At 43.4% G+C, this 24169-nt stretch overlaps 1 protein-coding gene and 1 long non-coding RNA gene across 4 annotated transcripts in view; one reads left to right on the forward strand and one right to left on the reverse strand.

Moving 5' to 3' along the window:
* Positions 1-23163, forward strand: zfc3h1 (zinc finger C3H1-type containing). 3 transcript variants are annotated; one of them, XM_028036403.1, is made up of 35 exons: positions 1-671; positions 1542-1937; positions 2500-2687; positions 3747-4164; positions 4429-4631; positions 4717-4840; positions 4909-5003; positions 6013-6204; positions 7227-7385; positions 7485-7622; positions 8246-8364; positions 8442-8570; positions 8651-8825; positions 9822-9950; positions 11800-12441; positions 13010-13116; positions 13448-13579; positions 13945-14066; positions 14165-14266; positions 14347-14475; positions 15424-15598; positions 15674-15860; positions 16834-17022; positions 17326-17563; positions 17640-17745; positions 18727-18925; positions 19013-19107; positions 19704-19811; positions 19884-19988; positions 20075-20228; positions 20599-20699; positions 20793-20894; positions 21032-21071; positions 21595-21657; positions 22507-23163. In XM_028036403.1, the coding sequence occupies exons 1-35, from the start codon at positions 143-145 to the stop codon at positions 22615-22617; spliced, it is 6201 nt and encodes a 2066-aa protein (XP_027892204.1). In that variant the 5' UTR covers positions 1-142; the 3' UTR covers positions 22618-23163. The 3 variants fall into 3 exon arrangements, with proteins under 3 accessions (XP_027892204.1, XP_027892220.1, XP_027892211.1); XM_028036419.1 differs by having other exon boundaries at positions 8445-8570; XM_028036410.1 differs by having other exon boundaries at positions 7230-7385.
* The window catches only part of LOC114156231 (uncharacterized), a 15525-nt gene continuing 5018 nt past the window's right edge, over positions 13663-24169 (reverse strand). The window contains exon 3 of the long non-coding RNA XR_003597915.1: positions 13663-13827. This is a non-coding gene — a long non-coding RNA (uncharacterized LOC114156231). The remainder of the gene's footprint in view (positions 13828-24169) is intronic.

A 24169-nucleotide genomic window follows, 5' to 3' on the forward strand; every position in this document is an offset into this window, starting at 1 on the left:
GCGGTAGTTTGGATTAGCCGTTCAACTAGCAGTGAGCTAACTAAGAAGAACCAGAGTGGACTCCGGAGAACCACCCAGAGTACTGAGCTCCTCCGCGGCCGCCTGTTGACCCACAGCCCGCGATCACTGCGCTCACCCCAACATGAATTCAAATACAGCCGGTCAATCAACGCCAGAAGACGGGGAACTAGAGGACGGAGAGATCTGTGATGATGAAACCGAGGAGAGAGCTCCTCCGCGGCGGGGGGAAGGGCGCAGGCCCCGCGGCGGCGCCAGGCCGCGGCCGAGAAAACCGCACCAGTCACCGCACAGCTTGCGGCCTCTTCTGGGACCCCCACCGCAGGATTTTAGGCACATGATGCCCTACAACCCCGGACCTCACCTTCACGGCCCGTTCCCCCCCAACCTAAGACAGCCAGACCGTCCTCCAGTCCCTCCGCCTCCTGGGATGCCGCTTCCGCCGCCGCCCGGCCTCTGTCTCCTCGGAGAGCCCAACAACCGCTCCAACTTCTGGGAGCGGAGCCATGGAGCTCTGGGACGGTTTCGACACCGGGGCTTGCCGAACGGAGGACGGGGGTCCTGGAACCGAGGTCGAGGTCTCGGGGGGAACAACAGAGGAGGGCCTGGGAGACCCGGACCGGTGGACATCCACGGATCTCCCTCCAGAAAGCGTATCCTTCACGGATCTGACAGGTTTAGTGATCGGATCAGGTTCCGATCACTTCTGGCTATTCATTGAGCTACCGGGAAACCCAGAACCAGTTCAGAACCGCACTACGAAAACACAACGTCTTATTTGTTTTTGTTTAGTTTCTGGAGCCAATATCTTAGTACACTAGAAATAAAACAAAACTAACAAGTTACTTTTCTCGAGATAAAGCAGTTTTAAGTCAATAATTGTTGAATATGAATGAAAAAGTATTAGTTTCACTGGCAGATTATTTTTACTTATGGAATAAATGATTCAGTAGTTGTTCCAGATAAATTTATTTAATAGTCAGATTTGTTTCTAACACCCAGACTATCAGATAGTGATCAACATCTTTTGTATGTTTAATTTCAAATAAACTGACTTAGTTTTTTTTATGTTACTGTTTGATCAGATTTAAGAGACATAGACAGACTTTATCATTCAACTGAACCTTTAAAATCTACATGTTGAGCAAAATTTCGTTTCAAGGGTCCATTCCATTAATTATAAATCATTAAATAAAAAGTATCAATGTAAATATGTACAATAAAATGATTAATGGGAGTTTAGTGTTATGGGATGAAGCAGTCGTGGAATCTGGTTGTTCTGTGTTCGTTTTAGGGAAATACAAACTCAGATGATCTGATTTATCAATATTCAGATGAAATATGAGGTTATTTCATTACACATGGAGTTTCTGGAATAATTTCAATAATTCTCCATCAGCTTTGTAGGCGGGAATTTCAGTAACGTCTCCAAAACTGCTTTATCTTCAGGAAAACTAAACCTTTTCCCTATTTCTTCCTCCCTGACATGTAAAATTATTAGTTTTTCTTATCAAGAACCCCAGAGAAGCAACCGCCGAGAGTCCGGGTCAGGAAAGTGGGTCCTAACGCCACCAGACAAGATCCCAGTATGAACGAGAGCTTTGAGGATCTGCTGTCCAAGTACAAGCAGATCCAGCTGGAGCTGGACTGCATCCGCAAAGCCGAGACCATGGCGCTGGAGCCGGCCGCCTCTCCTGCTGCGGAGGAAGCCCCCGCCGCTGCTTCTCCTGCTGCAGAGGTCCGACCGGAGCCGGAACCGACACCAGAACTGCCTCTAGGTCAAATCGGAGCAGAGCAGATGGAGAAGGATGAGAAAAAAGCTTTCCAGGCGTTCAACATCAAACCACTGCGGCACAAACTTCTGACGCCGGCTGAACTGGATGAGCTGCGTAAGAAGCTGGAAGGCCAGGAGGCGGGAGGTGAGTTTATTTCCACAGATTTTCCACTGTGGAAAATCATGACGTAAAGGTCTGTCATAATAACTAAATTTGCTGGACGATAAATCGTCCCAGAAGTTATAACAATAAACAATAATGTTGTTTTGAGACCATTTTCAATAATAAAATGGTAATTACCCAAGAAAACGCGCTCAAACATCAATAAACTTGAAATTCTCATGAAAATTTTTCTCTGGAGCTGGAAGACATTTTAAGTATTCAAAATAAATCAACAAAACAACAAATAATATCAACTATGAAGTCTAAACAAATTTATCCTTCATAAAACAGACCAAAGCATCAGACTGAAGACTTTTATCATCCAGTATTTGGTAGAAAGAGAGAGAAAAACAATACTTCAAATGTAAATTATTGAACTCATTTTAAATTATGATGCGATTAATTGATTTATTACTTATTGCAGCAGGCCCAATGACGTATCCACACTGATACATGAGGGGTTGTGTCTGTAAGCAGAACTCAGCCGAGCAGAACCTCAGCTGTCCTGTCAGGGTTTCACTCCAGTGTCGTTGTGTGTCACCAGGTGCAGAAGCAGGAAGCTCCGACGCTACACAACCTGAAGAAAATGTGGCTGCAGCTGCAGAGGAGAATCAGAGCGTGTCCTGTGGCGAGGAAACCCTTCCAGAGGAGAAGCAGAACGCTCAGGATGTCATCTTGTGTCGCAGTGAATCGTCGGCATCCAGCGAAGAGTCGACTCTGTCATCTGACAAGGTGAGCTGAACACAGAACTTGCATCTTTTTCACACCTGTTAGTCATTCCACACTGTTGTTTTTTGTTTTTAAGCAGTTATGAGGCACAGTGGTGAAACCTTACACTGCTGCTGCGCAAGTTATTCAACAGGCTGTTGCTAGGTAACCAAAGAGTAAAAGAGTTGGTGCCACCAGCCTGAGAGGTTGAGCAGCTAAGGGTGTTTTCACACCTGGTAGTCCGGTAGATTCAGTTACATTTTCAGCTGCTGCAGTTTGCTTCTAAAATGTTTGTTTGTTTGAAACAAGCAAACTCACCTGTGGTGGCGCTGCACCAAGAACCACTGAAGGAAACAACATACAAACCTCAGAAGAAGACACTGAGAGCAACTTCCTTCTTCACAAAATGTAAACAAAAATGGAGTGGCGTCAGATTTTAACGGCTGTATGATTTTTTTAATTTTTTTTTGTCTTTGGTAAAAGACTAAGAACCATTTCTCCCGTTAGCGCTAGACTCTCACATTTGTTTTGGTTCCATTTACCCAGAATGCCCTGCACTGTAGTCCACTTCCTGCTTTTGGTCTCCGGTCTGCTTGCGTCCACATATTCATTCAAACCGCACCACAGTTCAGTTAAACCAAACAGAGATCCAGGTTTTTAGGTGGAACTCTGTCTCTTTGGTCCACATCAGAGTAGATTACACATTCACACCTCACCAAACGAACCAGACTTAATAGACAAACAGACCTAGAATTGGAATAAAGCGGACTAAACGTGGCTGGAGTGAACGGACCCTACTATCTTTCCTCTGCCTACATCTCCCAGAATGCTGTGCGGTTCTGGATTAAAATTCAGAAAAATTATTGAATACTCTATCAGACGTATTATCTACTAATACTGGACTATCATGATATATATTATTATCAATTTATTGTCCAACCCTTGCCTGAGTCCTGGTACTCATTTAAAAATCATGTCAGTTTCCATGGTGATGCTGCAGCTGTGATTCTAATATGTTGGATGCTTCCCAGCTTTAGTGTGACCTGGGTCATGTGACCATCATGTGTGTCTGTGTCTCCTCAGCCGGTGGAGAAGCTGGAGGAGGAGGAGCTATCGGAGCTGCAGCTCCGCCTCCTGGCGCTGCAGTCGGCCAGTAAGAAGTGGCAGCAGCAGGAGCAGCAGGTGATGAAGAAGAGCAAAGATCGGATCGTTAAAGCCTCGCAGGAGAAGAACTCTGCTCCCGGTTCTGGAGCTGCTCTACTGGAGAGGCAGCGAGTCACCACCAGGTCCGCCTCCTCTGCTGCTGCTGCCGCCGCCGCCGCTGCGGCCGCAGAGCAGAACAGGAACAGGTCCAAACCGTCAGACAGAGACAGAACCAAGAGCATCAGATCGGCCGACAGGGACCGGATCAGACAGAGTCCAAAGCTGGGGCCCAGAGTCGTGATGGAGAGGAGCCGAACGCCAGGAAAAGCTCACGGAGCGAAGAGGCTGATCAGCCCAGGTGAGATGAAGAAAGTGGGCGGAGCTTAGAGAATTTAAAGTTTTGTTTGTCCTTTGAAGACGCCTGTCTCTACAGGATCCTGTTGGACCTAGAGCTGGGCGATACGGCATAAAATAAAATCAGATTTATCAGTTTTTCCAAAGATTTGTCTTCAAAAACCAAAAATTTGATTAATTGATTAAACCAATTAATCGCCCGACTGTAATGACCCTCCTGACCTCTGACCCTCCTGACCCCATCATGTTTGCCTCTCTCTCTCTCCAGGCTCCTCGGTCAAGCAGGCGGTCAGGAAGCAGCAGCTCCGTACCTGGAAGCTGCAGCGGAAAGAGGAGGAAACTCGGTGGCAGGAGGAAGAGGAGCGCCGGAAACGTGAGGAGGAAATTCGCCAGATCCGTGACCTGTCCAACCAGGACGAGCAGTACAACCGCTTCATGAAGCTGGTGGGGGGGAAGCGGACGCGCAGCAGGGTGAGAACCTCAGCGGCGCGGCGCGAGCTGAGCTCAGGTGAATGTGATGTCATCGTCTGGTCACCAATCAGCTGCCTGTGTTCAGTCCAGGGATCAAGACCACAGGAAGTCTGCCGGGAAGCCGGGCCTGGACTCCTCAGGGAGCCTCTACCAGTATGACAACTACGATGAGGTCGCCATGGATACGGACAGTGAGACCAGCTCACCCGGTGAGTAGGATACACACAGCTGACCCGTACTTCCTGTTTACGGCTGAATGACACGTTTCCTGTTTCAGTGCCGTCTCCGATGCACAACCTGCTGCCGGCAGACGAGGCGGCGTGTTTCCCTCCACTGGGCTTCTACGGCGCCGAGGCTGGAGCCTACGGAATGGTACGCTCCAAACACCAGGCTTTGTTTACATCCTCATTGCTAAATGGGACACTTCCCACCACTCTGATCATTTAATCACACTGAATTAAACTCTGTTTACTACTATGTTCATTTAACCTTAGCAACATTCCCTACACAGTTTAGTTAATATGAACTCCTCACCAATCTGAACTCTAAATGGTACGCTCCCCCTAACTCAAATCCTTTGAGAAAAACAGAATGAAACACTTCCCTGTACTCTGACCATGTACTATAAACTCGGAATGGAATGCTTCCCACAACAATGCCAGTTTTAATGTTAAACTACTCTGATTTGAACATTTGATATGAACAGATTGGAACGCTCCCCCATACTCTCAACATGTTGTCAATGCTTTGACTAATAACAAATTGTATTTTAATCCTATTTTTACTTTTAAGTGAGTGTTTGCTCTATTATTTTTCTACCTTTTATTATCCATATTTAATTGGGTTTGAATATCTGGTTAAATAAAGGTTACATACATACAAGCATAATGGAACGCTCCCCAGTACTCTGACATTTTACTATAAACTCAGAGTGGAATGCTTCCCACAACACTGTTGGTTTAATATCCGCTCCTCAAATTGAAAACCTCCCCCTCCACTGTAATTCCTCAGAGTGAACTTGGATTGGGACGTTCCATATTTTTCTGACTTTTTTTTTTAACATAAACTCAGAATGGAACGCTCCCCAGTACTCTTGACAGTTTACCATAAACTCTGAATGGAATGCTTCCCACAGCAGTGTTTGTTTAATATCAACTCCAATTGGAACACTCCCCACCTCTCTAATTCCTCAAAGTAATCTTAGAATGGAACGCCCCCCACCTCCCTGTCCGTTCAGTATAAACTCTAAATGGAATGTGTCCCAATACACATTATATAATTTCAGAAAAGAACGCTCCCCACTTGTTTCTGTTTAATCTGATTATAGTGGTGAATAAACTACTCTATTACTCTATGGATTTAATGTCTCTCTCCTTCTCAGGATTTCGCGCAGGCTTTCCTCTCCCCCCTGCTGTCTGGTATTCCTCCGCCGCCTCCGCCTCTCCCCCCGCCTCCTGATGACCTGGAGCCCCCACCCAAGCCGCCGTTTGCTGATGAAGAGGAGGAGGAGGAGATGCTGCTCAGGGAGACATGTCTGATGTCGATGGCCAACAAGAGGGTGGCAGCGGTCGAGGTGAGTCTTATTGATGAATAAGTGATGTTTAATTTCACAGTAAAATGTTCCACTGAGCTTTCAGGAAAAAAAACAATAGTTTCCTCATTTAGACCTGGTCTGATCTTGGTTTCTAACTACTACAGGTCATCAGGTGCTTAAAATCCTTGAAAATGCTTGAATTTCAATCAGATGTTTTTTGAATGTTTGTGCTTCATATTACATCTGCAAAGTTATGCAATAAACGTTTAGGACAAAAGACTCCTTACAGAAAGTCAAGAGATTATTTATATTGTGTCAAAGCATTAAATCTGAACAGGATTAACATAAACTGATTTGTTCAGTGTAATAAATATTTATTATTCCTAATGACTGACTAGTGAATGACTAGTTATTGATCTGTGTAATGGAAATAAGGGTTATCTTTTATTTTACATGTTAGGAAATTGGAGATTTTTTGTTGGATTAGTGTTTTGTCTGGTGTTTCAGATGTGTGTGAGAATTTCAAAACATAAAATTTTAGCTTACTTTATCCCTGCTACATACAATACTGTAACACTGCAAAAACACCTAATATTCCCAAGTATTTTAGTCTAGTTTCTAGTGCAAATATTTTAGTTTAGCCTTATTTCAGTTCTTCTAGCTTACTTTTCAGCAAGATCCAGGAGCTTGTTTTAAATTAATAATTCTTGAATGCTGATTAAAAATACTAGTTCCACTGTTAGATTATTTCACTTGTAGCATGAAAAAAATGTCTTGCTATAAGTAAACAAAATCTGCCAGTGGAACCAGTAAGTTTTCATTTATTTTCAAGAATTACTGACTTCAAACAGGCTGCTATATCTTGCTGTAAAGTTACTTATAAGTTAGTTTTGTCTTATTTCAAGTGTACTAAGACATTTGCACTAAAAACTGGAGTAAAAATACTTGGTACGATTATGCGTTTTAGCAACATTAATAAATGATGTTATATATTTGAAAATCTATCTGTTGAATTTTTCTGTGGGAAGTGTGAACTCTGCTACGTTTTCTGTCCCGATCAGAAGAGCTCCAGCGGTCCTCCGTCCCCCAGCTGTCTGCCTCCTGCTGAGCTGCAGCTGCCTCCCCGGGGGAACCTGAGCACGGTCAACCTGAACACGGTGCCGCCGTCCCGGAGCAGCCGCTTCAGCAGAGCTCATCCTGCAGCCAGAGGTCCACTGGTGGTGAGTCGCTCCCAGATGTTCCCACTTTTCCCCAAACTGTTCTGTATTGTCACACACTGATCCAGGATCAGCCTCTCACTCATGAATGTCTCTCTGCAGCTTCCCAGGCACAAGTCAGTGGTGGTTTCCCTCAAAGATTCAGACGACAGCGACTCGGACATGGACGCCTGCAGCTCCTCACAGAGCGTGTTTGGAGGGCTGGAGTTCATGATCAAAGAGGTCCGACGGACTGTGGAGGTGAGCAACTGTTAGTCCAGGGTGTCCGATCATCCTTAAAGTAGGGCCTTAAAATGTCTTATGTTTTTGTTGTTGCTTATTTGTTTAAATATTTGGCCCTAAAAATGTTAATCACGGGTCTTACATTTTGTTGTGACAGGACTATTTAATCTTCTATTTGTAGTTTTTTGGGAGCGGTTCAAATTTTGAGTCGCCTTATCTCTGTTCACTGGAAAAAACATCAAATCTTACCAAGTATTTTTGTCTAGTTTCTAGTGTAAATCTCTAAGCACACTTGAAATAAGACAAAACTAATTTACAAGTAACTTTTCAGCAAGATGTAGGAGCTTGTTTGCCCCTACATTGGCCCTCTTCTGCATCCTTTTTTCAGTGCCTGTTTTTCAGAGGGGCACTGAAAAAATAACTGACTTTATTCTCAGAATTTTGACTTTTTTCCTCGTAATTTAGATTTTTTTTCCCTCATAATTCTGACTTAAATCTATATTTATAGTTTTTTCTGTCTTAAATTTCACTCAGAGTGGCATTAGAAAGGCCTTAAAAAGTCTTAAATTTGACTTGCTGAAACCTGCAGATACATTGTAATCTAACATTCAGAGCATCCTTTGTTTTCTAATGTTTGGCAGGCGACGAAGCCGAAAACAGCCTCAGCATGTGAGAAGGAGAACAACCCGGTCAGAACCCCAGAATCTCTCCCTGAAGCCAAGAAGGCAGAGTACCGGCTCCTCAAAGAGGAGATTGCCAGGTAGTAGCAGGACGCCTTAATGAACACGACATAAATGTTGAGATGTGTGAGGGCTGAAACGTGTCCTGATGCTGCAGCAGAGAGAAGCAGAAGATGCTGAAGGATCACAGCTCTACTGCTGCGGCTGATCATGTTCTGGAGTCTTCCTCAAAACCGGCGGCTGAGCTGAGGCTGACTGAGACCGAGCAGAGACTCAACAAGCACAGGTGAGACATAACACCTACAGAGCTCTTCCTGGGGCGTTCATGGTTCACCCAGCTCATCCTGTCTCATCCTGTCTCCACAGAGAGCTGCTCCAGAGGGACGAGGCCGTCCTCAGACACCTGCTGCAGCAGGAGCTGAAGAAGACAGAGACACTAAGAGCAGCTGAAACCAAGATGGTCAAACTGAGGGAGCAGCTGGCGGCGTCGGAGAAGATCGTAGCGGCCAACAGGACGCTGCTGAGGAAGCTGCAGGAACAGGTGCGTAGGCCTGTCATGGTAAGAGATTTTGCAGGACGATAAATTGTCCCTGAAGTTATTGCGATAACTGTAGTTTTGAGACCATTTTCCAGTGATATTTAATGGTAATGGCATAATAATTCAAGAAAACACTCTCAAAGATAAATAAACTTTAACTTCTCATGAGCATTTAACACTGGAACTGGAAGACATTTTAAATATCCAAAATAAATAAACAAAACAACAATACATAAAATGAATTATGAAATCTGTGTAAACAAAACTGGCCTTAAAAACAGAACCAAACTGAGGACTTGTCATCCAGTTTTTGGTAGAAAGAAAAGAGAAAAACAATAAATCACGCAAATGGATGTTATTGAGCTCGTTTCAATTTATGATACAATTAATTGATTTATTGCGACAGGCATGAAGGTGTGGTAATACTAAACCTTGGCGATATGGCTTAAAGATAAAAACTCTTGATTTTTTTTCCTTTCCAAACCTGAATTTAATAGATTTTTCTCTTTATTTTGTAAAAAAAAGAAAGAAAAAAGACAGAAAATATTTCCAAAAAATTACTTTTATTTCAAGTATCCCTTCTGTTTTACGGCCAGTCTACAAGAATTTTTATTCCATTATGAAAATAGAAAATATAGACACATTGTTATATAGACACAATGTTAGTTATATTTATCAGGATTTGACCTGGCTAGCTCAGTTTATATGGTTCTTTCTTCAAAAGCAGGTTCTTTTCAAACTCCTGCTACTGATGATTTAATTCTGATGGTTAAATGATGAAGTATTAAGTTTTATCTGTATACCAAAGTATAACGTCTCAAGATGACATCATCCAGAACTATGGAGAGCATAGGTGGGGAAAAAAATCCAGATTTTCCACAAATTAAATCTTCTAAAACCAAAAATTTGATCAAATCGAATAATCACCCAGCCTCAGCTCATACCCGTCCTCATCCCGTTGGTGTCTGAGAGCTCACAGCAGAGTCCTGTCCCCTGCAGGTTCACCGTGTTGAGCAACGGGTTTCCCAGAAGAAGACTTTATCCGTCCGACTGGAGCAGGATCTGATGCAGGCCCAGAAGGCTGCTGGCAGAGGATCCAAACGTCCCACAGAGTCCAATCAAACCCTGGTGAGACACGGCTTCAACTTCCTGGTCCTTACTTCATGTTTACAACACTCCAGAAAAATAAAAGTTTAAAGATGCTGTAAACCTTAATGTGAAAAGAGTCATGAAAATGATAAAAGAATATTTGAATACATAAATATTTTATGTTTTCAATGTCATCAACATCCTTTACTTGGAAAATAAACCACAACCTGAAGGGGAACCGGACTGGACTGTTTGTGTAGTGGTCCAAAGTCCTTTTTTAAAGATAAAAATAAATTTTTATTCAAGTTGCTTGACATCCATTTTGATGCTTTCACAGCCAGTGAACTTTCCAGGTGTTGGTCCACTGTGTTGTTGTTTTTTAAATTAAATTAAAGTCAGAACATTCCTCTGTCAGGAACTTTTATAGATCTTCATGCTTCCTTCTTCTGTCAAGCTTTATGGAAATGCATGAGTTAATTTTCCAGAAGGAACCGGCATTGGCACACACTTCCCAATTCTTTAATTACCATGAAATAACTGTGATTGATTGGCCAGAAAAAAAAATTATTTTCATGATCACCAATTTTTAGGTGTGTCTGTACTTTCCATTTGTCTGTCACTTTTTCCCTGATGCATAGAATTTTCCCTATTGAGGGACAAATAAAGGATTATTCTGAGAGTCCCCCGACTGTACAGCACATGTATTCAGTAGGCCAATATTTCTGGTTTTCACTTTTTAAATTGAGTTGCTGCTAAAAAATATTCCCATAATATTAAAACGTATTAAGATACACCTGCAACCTCTCTGAGAACTACTCCAAGAAGCAACTGCGCCCCCTGCGGTCAGTGTAGCGGCACAGTTTGGTAACACACCTGTAATAAATCTCCTAACCTTCCGACCGAACCGGATTTATCCGGAACTCTGCCGAACTCCACAGTTACAGTACAGGTAAACATATTTGTTCGAAGGTCTGTATAATCAGGTATCGATTAATTTGATCGATTAAGCCCTCTGTTTTTATTATGTCAGATGTGATAAGGACTTCATGACTAGCGACACGTGTTACAGCTGTAAAATGATTCAGCTTCAACATAAGTGGTTTAGCTGGAAATTAATCAAATAGGCTGCAAGCGCTTAACCTTGACATGTCAACAATGACTGAGCATTAAGTTAGGCTAATCCAATAACTAGCTACATGTGTCTGCAAGATAACGTTGACTCAGCAATATTGGTTTAAGCAGTAACTAGCTTGATAACCAGCTAGACGAGTTGAACTTGTCGGCTAGCAAGGATTAGCATGAAGTTACAGTGGTTTAACTGGTACCTAATCCAAATCTAGCTGCAAATATCAAACCTGTAAGCTAATGACTCAGCATTACAGCAATTTAATCAGTAACTAATCGAATGATTTTTACAGGATCTATATCTGCAAGCTAATAATTACTCAACATCAAGCTACAGTGATTTAACTGCTAACTAATGTAATACCTAGCTAGATGATTTAAACATTTAAGCTAACAAAGATTCAGCACCTATAGATGATACTAATCAATATGCGGATAAGGATATGACTCAAATAAACAAATAATAAAGTCTTGCAGTGTTTCTGGTTTGGGTTCACTGGGGGAAACCCTGTATGTAGCAGGTGTGAAGGATATTTTTGCAGTGCAGTGAGTTATTAGCAGTGTGGATGTTGCCAAGAGTGATATTGTGATAACTATAAATTTGTCATATGTTGTGCAATCCTAAAAACTACTCCTGAAAACTACGACCTGGTTGAATGTCCCAGAAATTCCTGTTTTCACTCGCTGCGTTTTGAGAGATTTTCAATGCTGATCTCCAGAAATAAGAACTGTCTCTGATTGTGTTTTTGTTCTGTCTCTGCAGTCCAGTAAGCTGCAGCGTCTGGATGCGGCACCTCGTGGCTCTGAGAGACACTTTGCCGAGCTCATCGCTCAGAAACGGCGATTACAGCAGCTGGAGTCAGAGTACGCCCTCAAGATCCAGAAACTGAAGGAGGCTCAGGCTCGGCGGAACAAAGCACTCCCAACAGAACCTCCGCCCCCAGCTGTTGTCCCACCACCCACGCCTCAGATCCAGCAGCTCCCCCCCTCCAGCCCCTTCCACCTGCCTCAGCCCTCCTTGCACGACCTGTCCCAGGACAAGCTGGTTCTGGACAGCGAGGATGTCCCCGAGGCAGAGGATCCAGAACCAGAGTCCGCCCTTGCCCCGGCTGCGGCTAAAGGCAGCCGCCGCTCCTCCCTCCGGCAGTCCAGTAGCTCCTTCACCAAACCCCACCTGGAGACTCCAAGCTCCGCCCCCTCTAAAGACGGCAGCAGCAGTAAGCCTACCAAGATGGCGTCCAGCACCGAGATGGCGTCCAGCGCCGAGCTTCCTGTGGAGCTGTTTGCCGGGCTGGACATGGACGGCCTGAAGAGCCGGTACCAGCAGCAAGCCCGACTGGAGGAGCTGCTGCAGAGGGAGCTGCAGAATCTGAAGGAGGACACAAATAACTCCCCCACTGGACAGGTAATAACCTCTGACCTCTGATACAGCTCTTACTTAAAGCTGAACTATGTAACTTATAAGAAACATATTTGTCATCTGTCATGTATGAGACAGATCATCTGTGAAAAAATGGACCACCTCGGCTCCCTCCCAGTGCTCCCAGTACTAACTGCAGAAACAACCAATCAGAGTCAGGAGGAGGGTCTTAGCGCTGTCAATCACCTCATATATTTTCTAATCACACACTCCTCCTTTCTCTTTGTTAAGCTACAGCTGGTTAACTAAAACATAGCCTGCCACAAATGCTAAGGCTAGTTAGCATGGCCACTGATGATGGTGGATAAACAATTTTCCTGTAATGTTGTGCTGTTTCTCGGCCATTAGCACATTGAGCAGCAAGTACATAAGGTTGATTGACAGCACTAAGACCTTCCTCCTGGCTCTTTTTAGGCTCCTGGCTAAAAGGAGTTATCTGTTTTTAGAGGAGCTTGGTGAATTGAACTGACTGATCTGGAAGTTAATCATTACCAAATCATTAGGAAATATGTTTTTAGAGTTAACTCCTGTTTTTGTTTTTGTTCCTGGTCAGATGGTCCCAGTGGAGCTGGAAGCTGGGAACCAACCTGTGGTATCGGAGCTGAAGCCGGTCTCGTTTGAGCCATATCGCAGCCCGCTGCTGGTCTTCAGGTCGTACAGGTAGGAACCACCAAGCTGATGGCAGTCACAACATAAACTCTTCATCACACACTTCAGTAGGGCTGGTCAATAAAAAATAAAATTGTAACCTGGTCGTAATTAATAGAAGCTGTAAAACACGCTTATCAAACAAGATGGCCGCCCTGCACATGCTCACTTCACTCTGAATTATGGAAACCCAAAGAGTTCATTGGAGAAAAAATATTCCACATTTTCCAAGATTAAAATCTTTAAAAACTATAAATTCAGTTCACTAATGAAATTGATTTATCGCCCAGCAGTACAATGAAGTTGTTTTCTTAAGTTTTCCAGCCGTGTTTCTCTCTGGCAGGTTCAGTCCGTACTACAGGACCAAGGAGAAGTTTTCCCTGAGCTCCGTTACCTACAGCAACACCATCGAACCAAACAAATGCTTCTGTCGCTTCGACCTGACCGGAACCTGCAACGACGACGGCTGCAGATGGTGAGTGCCCCTGTTTTTTTTTTTTTGTTTTTTTTTTTTGAAGAACAATTTTGTTTACAGAGACTTCATCATTTATTTTATTTCTTGTTTCTGTTTATTTATTTTGGATGTTTAAAATGTCTTCCAGTTCCAGTGTTAAATGTTAATTAAAATGTAAAGTTGAAGAATGTTCTTTCACTATTATGGCATTACTATTATATTATTGGAAAATGGTCTCAAAACAACAATATTATTGTTTATTGCAGTAACTACCGGGACAGTTTATCATCCAGTAAAATTTGTTATAACATCTAGCGATTCTTCAAAATGTCCATCAGAAACTTTGACGTAAACTCTGTTTCTGTAATGTCCTTCTCTGTCTGCAGGCAGCACATGAGGAACTGCACGCTGAGTGGGAACCAGCTCTTCCAGGACATCCTGTCCTATAATCTGACCCTGATTGGCTGTTCGGAGAGCAGCTCAGACGAAGAGGTCCGCAGCGCAACAGGTGGGTTTAATCATAGAGGGAAGAGAGAAGTCCTGGACTGTTTCTCGGTCGGATCAGTGAAAACCAGAATCAACTGTCAAACTGTTTTCGTTGTGCAGAGAGCTACATGAAGAAGCTGTTTGGTCCAAACAAAGATCGGATGGGGATCGATCAGAAGGCGGTTCTGCTCATCAGTAAAGTCAACGAAAGCAAGCGACACGGTTGGTAGTTCCTCCTTCAGCCATTTGATCATCAGCTGCTGGTGTAAGACCTGTGACTTCATCTGCTCATGGCTCCTCAGTGCCTCCATACACAACCTGCAAAGACACCAGGAGGTGGAAACCGAAGCCATCGGCGCCGGGATTCAACGCCCCCAAAGACGACAGCGATGGCGAGGCAGCAGTTGCGTATCTGACGCCTGCAGGAAGAGGTGAGACTCTTCAATCTTCTGCAGTTGGCTCCAGAAGTGAGGAGCAGAACTTATAAAGCTTTCTTAAAGAAACAGTGTTATGTAAAATCAACTTTTTAGAATTTTACATCATGTTATAATGTTATTCCCTCATCGGAGACATACCTGGAGTGTTGACTTGATTCTTTCATGCATGCTTGAGAAATCCTTTAATCTCCATGGCAACCATTCAGCTATGCAAAACGCCTGGGTGGACCTAGCCCCACCTTCAAGAGTAAAGCTCCTCCTCAGAGCTGCAGTTTTCAATTTTTTGAGCTTCTGCATTACAGAGCCACCCTCCCCGTGACTCCTACTCCACTGAGCTCCTTCAGACTAGCCAGCAGCAATTAGCAAACACCTGGTGGAACTGCGCGTCTACTGAGCTCGTTATAGCAGCTACTTCTCAGTGAAATGCTGGTATAAACGTTAAAGGATTAATGGAGGAGTGAAATTATTATGACTTCTTGAAATCATTTTCAGAAAGAGCAGAAGTTTCTTAAAGAGACAGTAGCCCAATTGCAAGGTGTTAACTTAGACACATTTTTTCCAAGTCATATTTGATATAGGATTTTTATAATGAACTGAAGGTAACATTGTTACCTCATTGTGGTGTAAAATGGCACTACGTGGTTGGAAAATACATAGCACTGTTACTGTAAGGCTTTGTGATGAAGCATGCAAATAAATTACATCACCATAATAAACAGGACTGGATTTTAAAATAAACAAAAATTTTCTTTTCTTTTTTTTTTTTACATAAAAATGGTGTCTTTTTAAAAATAATTTTTCTGTCAGTATGGATTATATTTATCAATTATTTTCCACAACCTTACCAGACACAGCGATGATTAAGAGACAGATATTCTTCCTTATGTTTTGACTCTTTCTTGCGTTTTAATAACTTGTCTCTGTGTGTCGGTGTTTGACCAGACGACCTGTCAAAGAGCATCATACCTGCCGTGGACGTCGTTACCTCTGAGGACCGGCGCTACTTCATCAGCGAGACGGACGACATCTCCAACCTGGAGGCCAGCATCCTGGAGAGTCCCAGAGACACTCAGCTGTGGATCAAACTGGCCTTCAAGTACCTGAACCAGAGCGAGGCGTAAGTTCCCACCTGAGCTGCTGGTTCCTCCCCGGTTCTGGTTCTGGGGTTTACCTGGTGTTTGGGTCTTTGTAGGTCTGCGGCAGAGTGTCTGGAAGCGGCTCTGAACACGCTGTCTCGAGCTCTGGAGAGTAACTGCGACGACCCGGAGGTGTGGAGCCACTACCTGTCTCTGTTCTCCAGGCGAGGCAGCCAGGAGGAAGTGAGGGAGATGTGTGAGATGGCCGTGGAGCACGCAGCCGACCACCGGGTCTGGTGGAACGTAGGTTCTCCCGTTTCACTCCACAGGGTTCCTACAGGGGCTTAAAGATCCTTAAAGAGGCTTAGATTTCAATTAGGTGGTTTTAAAGTTTTAAAGTGTTTTGACATTCAAACTGCACAGTTTGGAAATAAAGTGTAATTTTATGTTTGATTTAAATGCTAGATTTGGAAAGCATTATTTACAGTTGAAACCAGATATTTTTATACACCTGGCAAAAGAACAGACACATTTATTTTTCCCGTGTGAAAACTTTTCTTGTTTCAGGCCGTTTAAAATTACCAAAATTATTTCTATTTACTAAATGCAAAAAAAAAAATTTATTGAGGATATTTTTCGCAGATTTTTATTTTGTTGTATTGTATTTTTATATTGTGTATTAGTATTTAATTTGAGCAGGAATGTTATTTACCTACACTTTAAAAAAAATGTAATTCAAAAATACTTTATTTAATTTCCCTTTGGGATTAATGCTTTTGTAACTCATTAATTCAGATTATTCAAATAGTTACTGTAGATAGTGATGGCAGTGAGTGTTTATTATTCTTAATTGCTCAATGACCTATTGTTACATTTTATATATTATTGAAGTTGTTGGATATCTTTGTTAAATTAGTGTTTTGTTTTCAGACTAATCAGTTGTACAAGGTGTGAGAGACGTTTCAAACCACAAAATTTAGTTTAGTTTACCTTTTCCCTGCTGTAGACTGTAGACATGCTTAACAGTTATAAATTATGTCATATAATAGTGAATTGAAAGTGTCTGCTTTAGTTAATTTATATTGTTTTTATCTCAAAAGTGATGCTGGAAAAGTTTGAAAACCTATTTTTGAACATTTTTGAAAAGTTCTTATATTTTCCTGTAGAAAGTTCACCAACTCTGACTCTTCATTCCTCACTGATGTCGAACCGTCAGGTGTTGAACCTCCATCAGGAGTTTCTTTGGGTCTCATGGTCCGTTCTGTCTGCTCCTCAGTACTTGAACCTGGAGCGGTCGTTTGAGGGGAAGGACTACGTCTGCGACCGGCTGCTGCAGTTCCTGCAGGACGAGGCGGCGGCGGGCGTCACAGAGAAGCTTTCCTTCCAGCTGATGGAGGCTCTGCTCTACAGAGTGCAACTTAGTCTGTTCACGGGCCGGATGGAGAGCGCTTTGGCCATCCTACAGGTAGAACTTCACCTCCAGGTCCTGATGAGACCGTTAATCAGCAGACAAGAGTCATGATTGATTGCTCACACTGGCTGCTTTCACACAGCAGACAAATGTGACCTAAAGCTGCTTTTTTTTTTTTTTTTGCCAAAATGTGACATCCAGACGACTTTTTTACAGCTTTCTGAACAACTCAATTATGATCTTTTCACCAAAAAAAATCTGATCTATGCCACTTTAATATGTGGAATGAATTTGGATACATATCCGATAGTTTTCAAAGTGTCTGCAGTCAGAACGCTCATGTCGCATTTTTTCCAGGCGTCCCTGAAATCGGCTCAGGACCACAGCACGGCGGAGTTCCTGACGGCCAGCGACCGGGCACTGCTCTGGCTCTGCTACATTCACCTGACCGAGTTCGACCAGCTGCCGGCGAGCCTCTACGACCCGCCGGAGTCCGGCCCGGGACGGCTCGTCTGCACCAAGTCCTTCCAGCTGCCCTGGAGGATGCAGGACGACATCAGCACACCGCCCGACATCCTCATCGCGCTTTTCAAAGGTCTGAGGTGGCAGCGCCGGATCACAGCAGCTCAGACTCAGACCTGAGATTCTCACCTGGTCTGTTGCTGTTTCAGATGCCATCAATCAGTGCAGTGAGGAGAGTATGACAGATGCTGAGAGGACGCTGGCCTGCATACCGCTTTACACAAACCTCATCCTGCTTTACAAAGTTCTGCAGAGGTGAGTCCATCGCTCTTCTCCCCGCAGAGAATAACTCGCCACACAAATCCCAGTGTGAATGCTGGGACTCTACTGGGATAAAGCAGCTGCAGACAAACTCTCTGTGTGAACCAGTTGGAGTTTAAGATGTAACTAAACCCCCAAATTAACTTTTTATTTGTTGATACAAGTAGGTTATCTAGGGGTCTATTTTTATGTTTCTGTGCAAATTTTGACTTTTTCTTGTAAATATGTTTAGTTCTGCATAGGGCTGGCTAATACTGCTGTCTATTGTTTTCAAACCAAATCCTATTTTAATTTTTTTTTCTTCTTTTCTAAAAAATAAAAAGAAGGCAACCCATCTGTGAGTTGAACGGTGTATCAGGGCCATGTTGCAAGAATTTTTAATTACAAGAATACAGTATAGTGATAATACCAGAAGAAAGACAAAATTTCTTAAAATTCTGAGAAAATGAGAAGAAAAGATTAGTTCTGAGGATTTGATGTGACTAGCTCAATACATGTTGTTCTTTCTTTGAAAACTCAGCCGTTGTTCAATTATTGCAAAGTCCTACTTCTGATCATTTCATTCTGATGTGTAAGTTTTTCTTTACTTGTAAACCTTAAACCAAAGGATAACTTCACAAACTGCTAAATCTCTCATAATGACTTTATTCTTGTAATTTAAAAAATAAAATCTTAGCCTGACTCACAATATTCTGTTGTAAAGTTGACCTGAATAAATCTAAATAATTCAAAGCTGTAAAAAACATGCTTGTCAAACAAAATGGCCACCCTGGGTGTGATGACATCACTCTGAACCTAAGGAGCGAATTGGTGGGAGAAAAATATAAATTTTCCCAAAATAAATTATTTAAAAACCAAAAACATGGCTATGGGCCAGGGTTATTCTTTCATATGGGGATGAGTTAAACTTTAAGAGCATTTATTTAATAAACAGTTTGAGTTTCACCCTGATGAGTAATATTTGTGACCCTTCAGGTTTGACGATGGTGTGGATCTGTGCCTCTCTCTGTTGGAGTTTTGTCCCGACTCGTGCACACTGCGCGACGTTCTGGCCGACCTCCACATCAGCAGAGGGAACGGCGAGCAGGCGGTCAGCATGTGGCTGAACGCGCTGGCTGACTGTCCGCACAACGCTCAGGTGTTCTACCACTGCTGCAGGTTCCTCATGGCCCAGGTGAGCTCCCCCACCTGCTTACAGACCGCCGGTAAGAGAGCTTACAAGCTGCTGTTCTTCATCCTGGCTCTTTAACATCCTCTGCAGGACAAGTCCAATGCCATCCCGCCTCTGTTCCGAGGATTCATCCTGTCACTCTGTGAAGACGAGCAGAGTCAGAAGACGCCTGTGGATGTTCTGCGGTAAAGAAAGGGGACATTTTGCACATTTTTGTACTTCGATTTGGGTTCTACTGCTTCTAACTAAACAGCCCAAGGAAAAGGAGCCAATAACCTCCTTATTAAGTTACATTTGACATGCACTGCACTGTTTCCTAGCAACCCCAGCAGAGTTCCACCTGTTACCTAGCAACCCCAGCTGAGCACCAGTACATTTGGTCAGCTGGTTTTGCCACTGTATGAGTTTTACAATGGCTGCTGAAAAAAAGAGATGTTTTTTGTTGTGGTTGACTTACCATTCAGAAACGACTTGGTGCATCATATGTGTCAAACTCAAGACCTGGGGGCCAAATCCGGCCCCTCCATAGGTTTTTCCGTGGCCCTCCTGACTCTAGAGGTTCAAGATAAACCCTAATCCCTAACCCTGAAAGAAGATAATAACAGGCAGAACTGAGACTAAAATCTGATTATCTAAGAATGCAAAAACTGTAATGAACATGTTTTGTACAGACCATAGATCTATCCTAACCTGTTCAAGGAAGCAAAATAGGTCATCTTTAAAGCTCTGCAGATGTCCACAAAGGTTTATGTGAGATTATCGCTGCTTTTTGTCCCATCAGTCACATCCTGGGCTTCTCCAGCCAGATTCTGCTGATCAGTCCCATCATCAAGAAAGAGCTGGAGGAGCAGCTCAGTCAGCAGACATCCTTCCTTCACCTGCTTCACTGGTGAGTGCTCTCTCTGCTGGAAGCCTCCGGGCTGAAACTGGGTTGTCTTTAGAGTTAGATCTCTGCTTTCAGTCGCTGGATGTGGCTGCACGGTTCAGAGGAAGAGGCCGTTGAGGCGTTTGAGCGAGCGTTGGGGTCCATCCTGCAGCTGGAGGAGCTTCACACGCTGTGGATGGAGTGAGTGTTACTGCTGTTGGATGAAATGTAATGAAACAGAAAGGTTCATCCTCACTCCACTCACACCGACTCTGTTCTTCTCTCAGCTACCTGCTGTTCAGCTGCAGACCACAGACTCTGAGCGTCTCCAAAAAGCTGTTCCCAGATCTGGTCCATCGCTGCCTCAGCACACTCCCGTCACGGTTGGAGCTTCCCTTCAATCCCGCACAGTTCTGGAGCTGCTACCACTTCCATAATAAGGTAAGGATTCAGCTCAGACTTCATCGCATCTCCAATGACAAATAACTACTCAGATTGTAAGAAAGCAGATGTCTGACTCAACCAGAAACTTTACTTATAAATTCAGTAGAGCTGAAATAATTTGGGGGGAAATTATCTAGACTCGGTTTGATTGGGGACCAAAGCTGCATTTTCAGCTGCTGCGATTCACTTTCACACTGCACTGTGTCAAACAAACGAAACCCATTAAAAAGCTTGACTTTTTGTTTTGTCTGATTAATTGCTAGGATAATCGATAGAGTTCCCCAATCTACACAGAGATACAGTTGTAAAATCCAGTTCAGTGACAACAGGACTTGTATACCCGATTGGTTGCCGTTTCCTTCTCCAGGTTGTGTCCCTCTACCTGAAATACATCCCGCTGTCCCAACGCGCTCTGGTCCTGGAGAGGCTGAGAAACGCCATGCCGAGCAACCCTGAGCTGGGCCTTAGGTACACACACACAGCCAGGTGTCTGAGTTTCTGAGGCAGTCTGCTCCTGGTGTTGTGTTGCATCTGTGTGTGAGTCGTGCTGTTGCTTTGCAGGTTGTTGCATCAGGAGTTTGTTGAGGGAAACATGGAGCAGCTGAAGTTTCAGGCCCGCATGCTGACCAGCAACACTCCTCGATGTTTGTCCAGCTGGAGAATGTGAGTGACTGTGGTTCCTGGGTGTTCCTGACACAGTTTGATGAAGACACTTCTGATGGTGTCGAACATGAAGAGCACGCTGTGTGTTGCTCCAGTGAGATCAGAGCTGACTGACTGTTTGTGGTGTTTGTGTCCAGAGCAATCGCTGTGGAGCGGGAGCTGAAGGAGCGTGGCCAGGTGAGTCAGGGGTCTGCATTATCCATTAACTGATATCATTCATCCTGCAGTGACCACAAGCGGCCACCAGGTGTCAGACCTGCTGTTTAACCTGAACACTTGTGTTTTCACACCAGACAGTTCGGTAGATTTGGTTAGATTGGGGATAGAATTGAAACATTTATTGAATTTTCAGCTGCTGGGTGAATGACATGTTCCCCTCCTCGCCTGTGGTGGCGCTGCATCAAGAACTACTGAAGGAAACGACACAAAAACCTCTGAAGAAGACAGAGAGCTTTTTGGAGATTTGTTTCACACCAGAAACAAATCTCAAAATCAGTTGTAGATCTGAGATAAATGTCCCTGCAGCAGCAGGTCTTTGGGTATTTTTTGAATTTTGAAGCTCATCTCTCTCCTGCAGGTGTTACCTGTCCACACCTGTCCCAGCTGTTTTTGTTTGTTTGTCTCTGCTAAACTGAGCAGACGCTCCGGCGTCTCCGGCTCTTCTTCTTCTTCTCTTTTATTTTTTCTGTTGTTCTTTTAGATGCGTCTTCTGTATCAGCAAGCTCTCCAAAACCTGCCGCTGTGCGCCGCCCTGTGGAAAGATGTAATTCACCTGTGACACACACAAACACACATGCACACACAAAAAGACAGGTAACGCTACCTCACCTCCTGAGTCTGAGCTCACTCACTGTGAAATTAAGACTCTTATTTTGAAATATTTTCTAAAATCAGGGGTTGGAGTTGATGATATCTGCACCTGAGCCAGATTTGCTCAATTCTAGAATGGAGGTTGGGTGGGGGCTGAAAAAAATCTTTCAGAAGGCTGCAAATGGCCCCGAGCTGCACTTTGGGCACCCAAGGCTTAGAGAGTTCGCTTTCAGAAGCAACTGCAGATGAGTTAAAGGAGTATTAATCAGTTAGCATCAGGGCTGCAACTAGCAAATATTTTACTCATCAGTTGTTCTGACGATTAATCAGTTTAAAAAAAATTGTATATTCCAGTTAACGATTAATAGTTCACTAAATTAGTTGACGATTATTTCACTAATCCATTAATCGTGATTAATTTGATCAATCGATCCAGCCCTAGTTAAGATTGATGAGTCAATCTGGATCAGATAATTAGTTATTAATGCTCTGAATATGTTGGGTGGGTTTTCAGCTAATTAATCATTTCAGCCTGAGTATTGATGAGTCGATGTGGATCAGGTGACTGAGGTGTTTTGACTCACCTGTGTACAGCATGTTCACCTGGCCCTTCCCTCCGCCCCCTCCATCCCTGTGACCTCATCTGTCTGTCCCCCCAACCCCCCCTCCCCCCTCCCCTCTGTGTTCCTCCTGTCTCCCCCGTCTGTCCCCCTCCCCTCTGTGTTCCTCCTGTCTCCCCCGTCTGTCCCCCTCCCCTCTGTGTTCCTCCTGTCTCCCCCGTCTCCCCCCCCCCTCTCTGCAGCGGTTGTTGTTCGAAGCAGCGGAGGGCGGCGCCTCCGACCGTCTGCGGCGGCTGGTGGACTGCTGTCAGCAGACGGGGGTCAACCTGAGTATCGGGGGGGTGGATCTGTGATCAGACTGATAGTAGAGCTGATCAGTAGGTGACTGATTGACGAGGTAAGGCCACGCCCCCCCCCAGTCTGCCATCCTCCTACCTCAGTGAATGTAAGTATGCTGCTGCTGAGTGACGCCTTTGCTCTTCATCACCTTCTCTTTAGTTGCTCTCACCTTTCAGTTGGACTCATTTCCCTCCCTTTTTTTAGTTAACTCACCTAAAGAGGGGTGGGGGCAGCCCCACCCCAACACAGACCCTCCCCCACTTTTTTTGTTTTCTTTGTGTGTGGACTTTTATTTTGGTAAATCGATGAAAGACAAGTGTTCAGGTTATTGACCCAGTATCTGTGCCGAGACGGCCCCGCCCGCCTGTGTAGCGTTTTCTGATTGGCTGAGTATTGTAAGAGACTGCCTCGGAAACGGAAGGTCGCCGCGGGAACCCGCCGAGCTCAGCCGGACTGCTCACGTGCAATCTGTTGTCATGACAACTCAAGAGACTTTTGTGCTGCCACTTTTGTTTTCTACGTGTCAGATGTTATTAAATTATTTTATATGAAAATGGAAATGAGCATCTTGGGTTTTTCTTGTGTCTGAGTGATTGTTTGAATACCAAGATAACATCACACTATAAAATGAAATGTTTATAAAGTTAAAGCTAATCCATGTTATATTTAATGTGGGACTCCAATTAAAGACACCAGAAGACTCCCGATGAAGACGGATGATCATCTAACCCATCATGAAGACAAATCTTTGCTGAACGACAACATATGACTAAAAATAGAAGGAAATAAACATTTATATAACATCCACCAAACCAATGAAGAAACTAAAGTTTATAGATTAACAGATAAATCTATTTTGAGTCTTTTATAAGGAAATTGAACATGTCACATGTTGACATAAGAAAAAGTTTTTAGCAGAAAGTAGTTTGAAGAAAATAAAATCTCGTATAGTCTACCCCTCTTCTCAAAAGTCAGTTTGCTATACTATAAGCAACTAAGCATCAGTCAATCTTCCACATAGATAAATCTTTAAACACAAAATAGGCTATGTTTACAAATAAAAATAAAGATGATAAAGAAAATGAAAATCCTATGTGGATGCATATATATCCTATATAATGCAGTACAGTATTTCATAACTGAAATACTGTACTTGATTAATGGAAGTATATCTTAATTTTTTTCTGATTTCTGACTCCAAATTCCAAAGGAATTGAAAGAGAGACTTAATGGATGCAGAGCAGGACCAGAAAGAGAAAAAGTTCAAACCGTCTCTTCAATCGAAGAGAACCAAAGTATTTTTGGTTCAGGACAAAAAAAACTGCTGTTGGGACAGTTTTAAGTAATTCATCCTACAGTGAGGTGAATCAGAAAGTGCACACTAGAGTGAAATCTGATAATTTACTTATGGCAAGACACTGTTACATAAAATACCTGTAAGATATTTTAATATTATAACCAAAAGTTTGAATCAAGCTTAAGCAAATACCAAAAAAAAGTCTTCATTCAATGTATTTACAAATTATGTCTATAGAATATTTTCTAACCTCAATCACCAACAAAATA

This window comes from Xiphophorus couchianus, chromosome 2 (genome assembly GCF_001444195.1).
Source record: "Xiphophorus couchianus chromosome 2, X_couchianus-1.0, whole genome shotgun sequence".
NCBI classification, from domain to species: Eukaryota; Metazoa; Chordata; class Actinopteri; order Cyprinodontiformes; family Poeciliidae; genus Xiphophorus; species Xiphophorus couchianus.